This window comes from Callionymus lyra, chromosome 18, assembly GCF_982586985.1.
Source record: "Callionymus lyra chromosome 18, fCalLyr1.hap1.1, whole genome shotgun sequence".
NCBI classification, from domain to species: Eukaryota; Metazoa; Chordata; class Actinopteri; order Syngnathiformes; family Callionymidae; genus Callionymus; species Callionymus lyra.
The window spans coordinates 6,915,147-6,927,397 of NC_141835.1; the positions used below are offsets into that span (position 1 = coordinate 6,915,147).

General features: G+C 39.0%; 2 protein-coding genes across 7 annotated transcripts in view; one reads left to right on the plus strand and one right to left on the minus strand.

Annotated features, from left to right (window-relative positions):
* LOC148060308 (zinc finger MYM-type protein 4-like) overlaps positions 1–8,706 on the minus strand; it is a 28,036-nt gene extending 19,330 nt beyond the window's left edge. For 3 of the 6 annotated variants that reach the window (XM_087780027.1, XM_087780024.1, XM_087780022.1), the window contains exons 1-9: positions 8,626–8,706; positions 7,805–8,040; positions 7,666–7,729; positions 3,533–4,080; positions 3,303–3,417; positions 1,567–2,068; positions 750–802; positions 541–675; positions 255–318 (exon numbers count right to left, since the gene is read on the minus strand). In XM_087780027.1, coding sequence (XP_087636153.1) covers positions 255–318; positions 541–675; positions 750–802; positions 1,567–2,068; positions 3,303–3,417; positions 3,533–4,080; positions 7,666–7,729; positions 7,805–7,920 — 1,597 coding nt within the window. In that variant the 5' untranslated portion in view covers positions 7,921–8,040; positions 8,626–8,706. Of the gene's footprint in view, positions 1–254; positions 319–540; positions 676–749; positions 803–1,566; positions 2,069–3,302; positions 3,418–3,532; positions 6,577–7,009; positions 7,111–7,665; positions 7,730–7,804; positions 8,041–8,456; positions 8,528–8,625 lie in introns of those variants that run through there. The other 3 variants (XM_087780023.1, XM_087780025.1, XM_087780026.1) reach the window with 3 other exon arrangements.
* Positions 8,707–9,678: 972 nt separating this feature from the next.
* The window catches only part of adprs (ADP-ribosylserine hydrolase), a 3,715-nt gene continuing 1,142 nt past the window's right edge, over positions 9,679–12,251 (plus strand). Inside the window, exons 1-3 of the mRNA XM_087779774.1 lie at positions 9,679–10,004; positions 11,179–11,275; positions 12,169–12,251. The exon at positions 12,169–12,251 is cut by the window's right edge and continues 125 nt beyond it. Coding sequence (XP_087635900.1) covers positions 9,809–10,004; positions 11,179–11,275; positions 12,169–12,251 — 376 coding nt within the window. The 5' untranslated portion in view covers positions 9,679–9,808. The remainder of the gene's footprint in view (positions 10,005–11,178; positions 11,276–12,168) is intronic.

Below are 12,251 nucleotides of genomic sequence, written 5' to 3' on the forward strand. Positions count from 1 at the left end.
CAATGGATTTTAAGTGGAAGCATAAAGTATTCTTTCAAAAAACCACAGCATAAACGTTGAACCAGTTTGCTTTGAGATTTACTTTTTATGAATATAAACCCTTTTAAATACTCAAACATCCAACATCATCATAATGAACACCTTGCAAATTCATAGTACAAACAGCTACTCACAGAATATATATTTCTATCTTGCCATTGAGGGGACTTGTGTACAAGTATGCTCTGAGAAAAAAAAGGACATGGAAAACTCACCGATCGGGGTGGCGAAGGAATTTGCGCCACGAACAGAGTAGACAGAGCTGATCCTCAGTTGCGCCTGAAGAGAAAAACAAGTTTAGTTTCTGTTCTTTCACCAAATCTTTTAAATCAATAATAAGAGTGTCCTATTTTTTAAGAAGAGCAACACCTTTGATGACGTGAAAAGGAGAAGAGTGAAACTAATAAAGTATTTCTTTTTTTGTTTTAGTTGTGGATTTTATTTTCAAAGGGCACTGGCCGCAAGTTATTACTTTCGCTATACCTGATTATGAGTATTTACCTCTTCTTGGTCCAGTTCCTCTTTGATTTCTGCGGCGGATCCCTGAGGCAGCAGAGCCGCGTCATAACCCTCATCGACCGGTTCGTCTTTAATTTTCACAGTCGGAGACGTGCGTGGATCCTTCGCAGACGTGGCCTTCGACGAGTCATTTTATCAAGATATTAATTATTTCAAGCACTGACATTCAGATTTTGGTTAATCAGACTCACCTCTTTTCGCTGGCTGTCATCGGTGACCTCCAGTCGATTTAGTTTGCCCGATTCTAAACCCAGAGCAGAGAACAAGAATGAACAGATGAACAGTTACAGAGTGTAAGAAGGATTCAGCCTTATGGCTTACATTAAAGGTTTGTGGTGAGGTAGTGAGTAGAGTAAGTAAGTAAGTAAGTAATTTTTATTTCTATAGCGCTTTTCCAGACCAGGGTCACAAAGCGCTTAAACAATCAGAACAATATTCAATAAAGTATATACTTTAAAGGTCAAGATAAAACTGATAACACAACAGGAGTTCCAGAAAATCAAGGAAAAGCCTGAACAAATAAGAAGTTTCGTCTTAAGAAGTTTCTTAAAGGAGTCAGTAGTGAAGAATATTCTTATAAGGATAAATCACAACCCATTTTGGCACCGTTATTGATATTCAACAGCACATTGACTTCTTTTCTTCTTTTTTTTTGGCTTTCAAATCATATTTTGCAATTTATCATTGCGCTTTTATTCTTTAGGGTGTGTAGAATAAAATTATTAGCGCCAAGAAATCCTGCGAGGACCCATAGGTGACTGAGGATGAGAGGATACAGCTGATTCGAGCAAGCTTTTAAAGCCAATATTAGGACGTGTTTTGGTTTCAAGAATAAAGAAGGCAGTTATGATTTCCTCAAAAGTCATGTGGTCTGTAAACTCTGCAACTCCAGAGTCAAGTACTCAGAAAATACTACAAATATATCCTTGTTACTTAGTATCTTATTGCCAGACTCCTGCCATACACAACCCTAGATAATACACAAAAAGTTTGACCTAGAAAGATTACCTCTACTGTTCTCAGGTGTGTTTTCTTTAGAGGTTTTTGGAGATCTATTGGTCCCGTTCCGACCTTGCAGCTCTTCTTCTTTGTCCTCGATGCGTTTCTTCTTGCTCATCCCATCATTGCCCTCACTGGATTGTTTCGTTTTCACATTGTCCGTGTCCTCCAGTGAACCGACCGGCAACGAAAAGTTCCACTCCTCGTCATCCTCCGGCACAAACGTGGGAAGACCATCGATCCTGTCGTCCTCCTTCCCACTCTTGGTGAGCACAGACGGGCGGTCGGGGGGAGAGGCTCGTGGAAGCGACTGGTCTTCGTCACCTTCGTCCCAGCCGTCGTCTTGTCGGCTGTCGCTGCTGTCGTCGGCGGCTGGTGGTCTCGGGGTCTTGTCGGCCTTGGCAACAGCCTGGTTTCCACTCTTCAATGCGGGGGTAAAACTTCTGGGGGAGTCAGCGAACTTTCCCAAACCCATCACTTCGTCGAACATCTGGGACATATGCTCATCATTCTGTAGGAAAGACAATGGTCAATTGTAGCAATATATCTCTTTCTCATTTGGTTTTTAGTGCAGGCAAACCTTTTGTAAAGTACAAAAAAGGCCTTCAAGATGCAGTAAAAAACATCATTGCAAAGTATAGGAATGTTTTTGATTCAACATATCATTAAATTTGAATGATAGCATATTAGTATTCTCGTTCTTGTTATATGGTCTATTTTTAATCATCATTTATCAATATATTTGCATTTTCTACACATACAAATTGCACCAAATAGTTGTTGGTTAGAAATCCTTGTTATTGTTCGAAGATCATTCGAAGAGAAGAGACAATACACAAGTGTAGGACAAATATGTACCGGTATGTTTTTTCGTTTTACCGACCCAAATTTGGCATTTTCAAGTAGTTTATTTTTTTTGCAGTGTTGTAACTGCATACAGTAACTCAAGAATCTGTATTTTTTGATCAAAACATCATTTTCTCTGGAACAATAAAGCCAAGCGAAGAAAGTGCTCCAATTTATAACTTGAAACCGGTATTTAAGTACGAAAGGATTTACTTGAAAACATGACTCAATGATTTGTTTTTTAACGATACTATTATAATAGAATATATTTCAAAGGTATTAATGGTTGTTGTGAAAACCAGTTCCTTGTGACATCCACACATGAAATTAGGGCAAGAGTATCTCAAATATTTGATGTAATCTACAGGTCTCAGCTCTTGATACCATACAGTGGAGACGTTAAAAAAATAAATGTATGGTTACATTTAAGTACAGCTTTAAATGGATCCTGCCCACATGGTGAACCACCCCCTCCACAGTTCCCAAAATCATCTCTGAATAAAAACAGATTAATATAACTTTGTCACGGTCATGAAAGATTTTGACTATTCAGGAAGGCAAGTCAAAGTGCAAGGAATTGGCAGAAATAATCATAAGAGGAACAAGACGAGTCACAAACTTTAAGACGGATAAAGGGCGCATTGTTGAAAGAATACATCCTTCGTAATACATCCTAGAGACAAACGTTACGACAGCATTTTCAATCACCCCTTTGAGTCTTAAGCGGGATTTGTGATGGTTGACTGGTGTATTCTGGATCCGCGCATGACACAGAGTGAAGGTTAAAACCAAAAAGTGAAAGGAAGAAAGAGTCAACAATAAAGGACAATTTTCACGATTTAATTCAAAGATTTTTTTTTAATAATACCTGGTGATTACCAATTTAAAAGAAACTTTACCATAGCAGCAGTTGAATGAGGAACTTCAGTCTGAGCAGCAGACTCTGGTTGTGTGTCTTTCACAATCTTGTGTGTTTCTGACTTTTCTTGATTCAATTGAGCCTGGCTTGGGGATCTGAATAACGCAAGATAGACAAAATAGAATTATAAGATGTACATTTGTTCATGAATCAAAGCCATACAATTTATTGACTCAAGTTTAGCTGTTAGAAGCTGAGTTTTCAACTTACCCTGTGAGGAGACACGTTCCATCATCTGAACTGGAGGATTCTTCCACCGCATCAATACATCCAACAGCAATTTTCTTCCGTTTCGTCTCAGTAGGAATATCCTTAGTGGGGCTCAGAGCCACATCGTGCACAGCAGGTTTGGCATCACTGGGAAGCTCATCCTCGTTTTCATTCTCCACCTCCGCTTCGTTCATAGTCCGAGTTGTGTCTTCATTTGAGGGCTTTATCGTCTTGGAAACTCCAGGTATTTGGTCAGGTACTGTGAAGTTATTCCACTGAAAGAGCACCGGGATGGCTCCCAGTTTCAGACGCCTACGTCCACCGATGGACTGCGCCTCGGCTACGTCGCCACTAACAAAGTGCTGACTGCAGACTCTGCCGAGGTTTACTTGCAGCAAATTGTCTCTCCCTACATTGGCTTTCCATAGTTTCCTCAATTCTGGATCTTTTGGGAACTTATGGAAACTCAACACCGAGCTTAACTTGGATGTCGCTGTGCATTGTGGAACGCAGCAGTGAAAGTTTGATGCGTTGTTGTCCCATCGTTTCTGGAAGAACATTTTCTCACGTTTCGAAGTCATTTTAGGAGATTAAAAAATGCTTTAACGTGAAGAAAAGCGGTGATTAACTTGTCATTTCCTTCAATCACAACATCCGTTAGAAAATAAACCATTAACAATAATTTCCCCAATTATCACGTGACAACAAAGGAGCTAATTCACCTTGACGTTTCAAAACCTAATCCTTATCGATATGAAATAAATCCACCAAAGCAGGAAGCTTTCAGACAATGATGCCCAGTTATGCAGATGAATCAAGAAAGAAGATGAAATGGTGGGATTGGTTTCAATTTCTCTTTTTTGCTCCCTCTAGAGGAAAACCAGTGTTATTACACAACAGCACAGAAATAGCTGCACAAAACAAGATGTCCGCCAACTGCAACACTTTCCCTCACCACTAGCTGGTACTAAGGCTGTGCCGTGGCCGAAACAATCACAGATCCACCCAAGCTGATCCAAGCCATCTCCAAAAAAATCATTGTATTGTACTGAAAAATAGGCAGTACCACAAATGCGAGACAGAAAAGATTAGGTTGGTGATTAGAAGGTACAACGGCAAATGTAACAAATCAATAACACTCGGGAATCTCAGGGAACACTGGACTTGAATGATAAATGAAAATATAGGTCAACGCATTGGAACGCCAACAAAATTAGGCATTAAAACCATTTATATGGAGCGACCAATCTCAACGAATCGTGGAAAATGAAAGTCAGATCATGTGTTCCCATTATTCCAACCCAATGTTAAAGAATAAATAACATCTGCAAACAAAACCAATTGTCTCACATTCCTCTTTAAGTATATCTGGGAATCCCAAGAGGTCCCAAACTAAATGTTTAACTGAAGATCTAACGCATAGCCTTAATAGTTGGAGAATAAATGTGATTTATTTCACTCAGTTTTGCATCATGAAGTGAATATATATGGGTAGGAAAACCACATCTGCGAGGCTGAGACAATAAAAATATAAAAGCCGATGTTCAAAGATTATCTCAGAAGGGCTTGGGTCACATCAGCAGCCACCAAAGGGTTCCACAAGAGTCTTGAAGATGCTCTGGCAGGTACCATTCTCTGAAACCTCTCCTCAGACAAAACAACAACACCCTTCACAAATATACTTTTACTATTTGGGAAAGATGTTTTTCCTCCATTTAAGGCCCTCAAATGATGTGCATCTCAAACAAAATTCTCTGGCTTCGTTACGTTTATAACTAGCTTATAGCAGTCATATAATAATATAAATGAATAAAGATAATTCCTTTAAAAAAGCATCAAATTAAATACAATTTCTCATGGCTAGCAAATCCACGAGAGTTTTTACACACAGATTCAAGGACCAACGCACTCGCTGCACACTCGTTTAACGCGACATTTGCGTTGTCTTTACACGTTAATTTTAGCGACATATATATAAAATAACAACACAATTCAACATGTTAACCGACAGCGTTTCATCCAAAGCTACACAACAACAAGCTAGCCCTGCATGTCCCGGAGCTAACTAGCTTAGCTTCGATTTGCACAGAACGGCTGAAGATGCATCACTTGATATGATCGCGTTTTCAAATCGAGTTTTTTTTTCTTGTATTAAAAGCTACACATTAAACGCCCTTTTTCCCTCCCTCCCTTACCATGACACGCTTAAGTCTAAATTCCTCCGAGTTCGCCATGTTTGAATTGTGCTGCAGCCGCCGAACACCCACCTCCGAGGGTTCTGGGTGATGTATGCATGTCGCGGTTCCCCCTCGGATGCTCGACTGGACTCTAAACAACCGCCGATTAAATGTGACGATACGATTCAAATATCGTCGTTTTACGATCTCTTTTGGAAAAGGTAGAAATGCTCGCATAAAAATCCATACGGTCAGGATCTGAGTTATTACCGTAAATCATGTACTACTACTGCATCCTAATGCATGTCGAAAAAACACAGGACAGAATAAAGTTAATAAAATATGAAAAAGCAGTTGCTTTTTTAAATGTGGATAACTTTATTAGGTTTATTAAGTGTCCGTCAAATCGATACTGTAGATTTTTTGGACATTTAAATGCATGTTTTATTCAACAATGGTCAGGGTTAAGTAAGTAAGTAAGTAAGTAATTTATGTTAATAGTAAGTAAGTAAGTAATTTGTATTTGTATAGTGCTTTTCCAGACCAGGGTCACAAAGCGCTTAAACAAATCAAAACAATACTCAATAAAATATATACTTAAAAGGTCAAGATAACACGAGAACAACACAGGAGTTCCAGAAAAATCAAGGAAAAGCCTGAACAAATAAAAATGAAACCCATAATAAATAACATTTATAAATATTAACATGGACCATTAGAGGTTTAATAACGTGGGTGAGGATGCAGACATGCCGCTCACAAAGGTGTACTACACAACTGCTGGTCAGACATCTGCAGAAACTGAAGGTGATTTTTTTTCCCTGTGTCGAGTTTAGCTCCAATGCAGTTTTTCCATGGAGCAGCCACCTGTAATGAATGAGGAGACGGGTCCTTTCAGTTAATTTCGATGTGGAAAATGACTTGTATGAATTAATAACTAGAAGAATGAGATGAGATAACACACAAAATAAGCAATAGAAAACCAGAACCAAGCACCTTATAGCCATAGCTATCAAATATCTACATTGTTTTCAAATATAAGTCACTGCTCGTCTTCGTAAATACAATCAGTTATACAGACTTTACTATACCATACAATATGTTTGTAAACAAACAGGTTTATCGTAGCTGCACAAATAAGCATACAGTCAAATTGTACGGCAGGTCTCCGCACGTTTATCGATATTAACAAATTATTTTTTACACAATTGTATTGTGTTGCATGATTAAATAAACATAATATAATAACTACATTATCACACTAAAATGCTGTTATGTGAGCTAAAGAGGTAAAACCTACCATGGTAGTTGTCGTGACGTTTTCCACATGGAAGGAGTTGACGGCATAACGGGTTTGTCGCGCAGCATAGTAGAAAAAAATCACATGTTCCACTGTCCAGACTTTGCAAATGCAAAAAAATGGCGTCGAAAGTGCATTGAATTTGAAATCAAATAAGTGTTAATGTGGCCAGATAATATAAAAAAAACGCTTTCAGTTTCAGTGTGAAAACCATGACCTCATACAGATATGAATTTAAAGTGTCACTCAAAACACTTAAAGGGCAACTAATATGAAACGCAACTCTCTTGACTTTCATATATTGAAGTCTTGCTCTTCAAGACGCAGCAAGTCCATCATCTTGACGATGTTTGGAAGTTATTATTTGATAAAGTTCTCCCCCGTCTGAAATCTGGGCGAACAAGATGTTACGAGATCGGAGTCCATTATGATGTAATAATGGTCTTTACTCCTCCTCCAGCCAGTAATCACACCCCGCTTTGTTTATCAAACAAGTCCCTTGGAGGTGGAGACCTCCGGGATTGACAGTGGGTGTGGTTATGGTAAACAAGATTTAATTTTATGGACGCACAATAGATGTCCAAGATTAATTTAGGAGAAACGCAAATAAACACATTAGTTGCCCTTTATTTACTGCTTGTTAAGTGGGTCATTACCTTAACTTTACAGGGTACAGTTTCTGCTCCTGCTGGACTTTCGCTGCGCTTCCCCGCCGGGCACCTAAACAAAACAAAAAAAAGAATCAGACTAGCATAAAGCAGGTGATAATCACACTAACACTAAGTGTAAACCTACGTTTTAGGAACATCTGGCACAGACGGTTGCTGCACGGGTAACTCTTCCTGTGCACTTTCATCTTCAGGGTCGGATTCCGGGTCCAACGCATACGGTTGTATGGCAGACGCCGACATCCTTATTCAGGGAGGTTGTAAAAACCAGAATCCTTCTGGACTGCTTGCTGGTGGTCATTCAGAGTAGGTCGGCTGGAGCAGATCCTTGACTCCAGTGGCTTCTGAATCCAAGCGTTTGATCTGAAAATATTGGAACGATATAAATGAAACTTGCTGTAATTTCATACTGTAATTCAATTTGGTTGTGATAGCAATATACCAGTTTAATGGCTTCTTCCGGTTGATAACAAAAATGTTATGTTCATATTTTTTAAAAGGAGGTAAGTAAGTAATTTTTATTTGTATAGTGCTTTTCCAGACCAGGTTCACAAAGCGCTTAAACAATCAAAACAATATTCAATAAAGTATATACAAAGAATAATAAAATATAATAATAAATAATAATAAAAGAAAATATAAAAGACACCCACAACCTTAAACTTCTATCAGACATAAGAGAGCTCATGCACACGCTTTCTCACGCAATGCTTTAGTTGCCAAATCATATCATTTGAGGGCAAGATAAAGCAAATAATAAAACAATAAAAAGTGTTTACCCTATAGTTCACGTCAAAGACGCACAAAAAACAAGCTAGCCCTAGCTAACTAGCTTAGCCCAAACTTTGGCAAAACAACGGAAGCCGAGGTTAACAATATGAACGTGTGTCGCAGGCAATACTTCGTGTGTAGGTAAAATAAAACGAGTTGGCTTTTTTTTTTCCTGACCGTTTATTCCACCGATACCGCAAAAAAAATCCATTTGGCAGCAGCAGCCACAGTGCCATCGAATGCACACTACGGTGGCCGGGAAGGGAGGGTTCTGGGTAACGTAAACACAGACCTGAACTAGTGTATAATAGTAAGTAAGTAAGTAAGTAATTTTTATTTGTATAGCGCTTTTCCAGACCAGGGTCACAAAGCGCTTAAACAATCAAAACAATATTCAATAAAGTTTATAATTTAAAGATCAAGATAAAACTGATAACATAACAGGAGTTCCAGAAAATCAAGGAAAAGCCTGAACAAATAAAAACGTCTTAAGATGTTTCTTAAAGGAGTCAGTAGATCATCAAACACAGATGAAGATCATTCTAAAGCTTAGGAGCAACAGTCTGGAAGGATTTCTCTCCTCTGGTCCTGAACCGTGTTCAGGAACCATCAGTAGATTCTGATCCACAGACCTCAGAGCCCGAGCTGGGGTGTAAGGCTGGATCAGATCAGTGATGTAAGGAGGAGTCTGACCATGAATAGATCTGAAAGTAAGAACCAGAATTTTAAAGTTGATCCTGAAAGAAACTGGAAGCCAGTGAAGAGCTTTAAGCATCGGAGAAATGTGAGTTATTCTAGTGGAGCGGGTCAGAATTCTCACTGCAGAGTTCTGAATCAACTGCAGGCGAGACACATCCTTCTTTTTAAGACGTCATCAGCAAAAATGTGATAAGAAACATCAGGAAATCTCTGAATGATTTTACCGAGGGGAATCAAGTACAGAAAATAATAATGTAAATGTTTTTTTTTAATGGTTTGATACAACAACGTGGCTGGAATTATCAAATACGCTAAATATAGAATATGTGTTTTGTCATAGACATTTAATTACTTTTAATTTGAAATGTAAAACAAATGTAAGTACATTCAGTAGAAATAAACTAGTGCGGTTGAAAAAGGAGTATCATAGATGTGGACGATATAGAATGAGTGAGCGTTGACTCCTGCATGGGATTTGCGTCTAGGTTATGTACATCTATGTTCAACCGTCGCGTCTCAACGGACTCAGTCCGGAAGCGAACGATGCCCGCGGTGACGTCACTTGTTGTTGGTCACCTTCATTGAAATCACGTCCCGATCGATAAGCGAAGCGGACCCGGCGGCGATCGATTGCAAGATCGAGCCCGTCCTCGGCGAACAGATGGCGGCGACGGCCGTACGAGCTCGCGTGGTGGGCGCCGGCGCAGCAGCGGCCTCTTTGTCCCGCTTCAGGGGCGCGCTGGTGGCCGCGGTGCTCGGAGACTGCATCGGCGGAGAGTTCGAGGGGGTGGAGGAGGTCCCCACGGAGAGTGTCCTGCAGCACCTCAACAGTCTGGAGGACGAAGCTAAAGGAGACGGTAGATTTTTTTTAGAATATGGTTCTGCAAAAAAAAAAAAAAAAAATGCTAGTAATGTGTGATGCTAACCATGCTAACACCAAACCTCATTAGATTCAATGATGTATGTTTTGGACCAATTATAATAGTGTGTAATAAACATGTATAGGTGTGTATTATATCCCAGCTACACAGAGCGTAGTAGAGGGAACACACTTGGGTGACTTAGGTCAGTCTGTCAAACTGAGCCTGAGAAACCTGGGTGTTGTATTTGATAAAGACATGTCTCTAGTTTGACATTGCAGAAAACTGACCAGAAACTGTTTCCTTCAACTGAGAAAAATCTCTAAATTTAGGAAAATATTGTCGGAACATGATCTGGATCTTATAATCCATGCGTTTGTGTCTTCTCGCCTGGACTATTGTAACAGTTTGTTTTCATGTCTTAACAAGAAGGATCTGTCTCGCCTGCAGTTGATTCAGAACTCTGCAGCGAGAATTCTGAGCCGCTCTAGTAGAAGAACTCACATTTCTCCGATCCTTAAAACTCTTCACTGGCTTCCAGTTTCTTTCAGGATCAACTTTAAAATTCTGGTTCTTACTTTCAGATCTATTCATGGTCAGGCTCCTCCTTACATCACTGATCTGATCCAGCCTTACACCCCAGCTCGGGCTCTGAGGTCTGTGGATCAGAATCTACTGATGGTTCCTGAACACGGTTCAGGACCAGAGGAGAGAAATCCTTCCAGGCTGTTGCTCCTAAGCTTTGGAACGATCTTCATCTCTCTCTGTGTTTGATGATCTACTTCAAGAAACATCTGAAGACGTTTTATTTGTTCAGGCTTTTCCTTGATTTTCTGGAACTCCTGTTGTGTTATCAGTTTTATCTTGACCTATTAAAGTATATACTTTATTGAATATTGTTTTGATTGTTTAAGCGCTTTGTGACCCTGGTCTAGAAAAACGCTATACAAATAAAAATTACTTGCATACCTACTTTATTTCTCTTTGTTCTTGTTCTTATTTTATTTTGATTTATTTTTTATGAAAATTTGCTGTATTTGCTGTGGCTATTTGAAAAATACAATTTCCCGAAGGAGACCTCCCGAGGGATCAATAAAGTTCCACCTTACCTTACCTTACAATAATTTGTTTTACTTAATCTATATTTTTGTTCGATCTTGGATTGTTTCAGGAATCTTGGAATACAGCGATGACACAGCCATGACCCGCTGTGTGGCCCAGTCTCTGCTGACCCGAACCGGCTATGATGAGAGGGACATGGCGCACAGGTAACACTCGAAAAACCAACACCAAATTTAGTTAAAAGTCACCAGTATTTACTTGCATGGAGATAGAAAAGATGAACATTTGACATGCCTTCTTAGATTTTTTAAAAGTATGTTAAAGATGTTAGTTCGCTGTTATATCTTCATCCTGATCTCACAGGCCGTTATCTTACTCCAAAGGTTTCCACCAAAAACAAGTTATTATTATCCTCACAATCGGCGAGGTGGCGTTGTGGATAATAACTGGTAACCGGTTCCTGGCACGGAGACATCTCTAATCCTCACATTCCTTTCTCACAAAAGCGGTGATTTAAAAAAAAAAACACCAGCAGGGATACAATTAGAATAACATTATATGTGAATTTCATAAACTCAGGACTTTCCCCATCACTGTCTTAAGCTTTGTTTTGTTTCAATGAATACTAAAAAATATTTGTATTTACAGTATATAGTTTCAGACTAAGAGTGTCACAAGATGCTTACATAAAAACTAAAATCCCTAATTTAAAAATGGTATAGTACGTTAAAAATAGCACAATAGCAACACAATATAAAACAAGAAACATTCCATTTACAAGATAAAATAAAAAGTTAAAATATCAAGGTAATACACGGTGAAATAATAAAAGTAAAAAAGCATTAATACAAATTCAGTTAAGACTTAGGCGACATCACAGAAAACCCAGTCTATAAAAGTGCGATTTTAATATACTTTTTCTCTTCTCCGTATCCTTCCTGTCTTGTATGCTCCCTTCTTTCCCACTAGAGATGTTTTTCTTCATCTATATGTTCTTTTATCACAGTTGCTATTTTGTTTCTCTAATTGTGTATTAACTCATAGGTGTAAAAAAAATGTCTCTTAATTTATGAAATAAAAATGCTCTTTTTTTTTTTAGGTTCTCAAAGGAGTACACGACGTCGCCCAATCGCGGTTACGGTAGCGGTGTGATCCAGGTGCTGAAGAAGCTGTCGTCCTCCA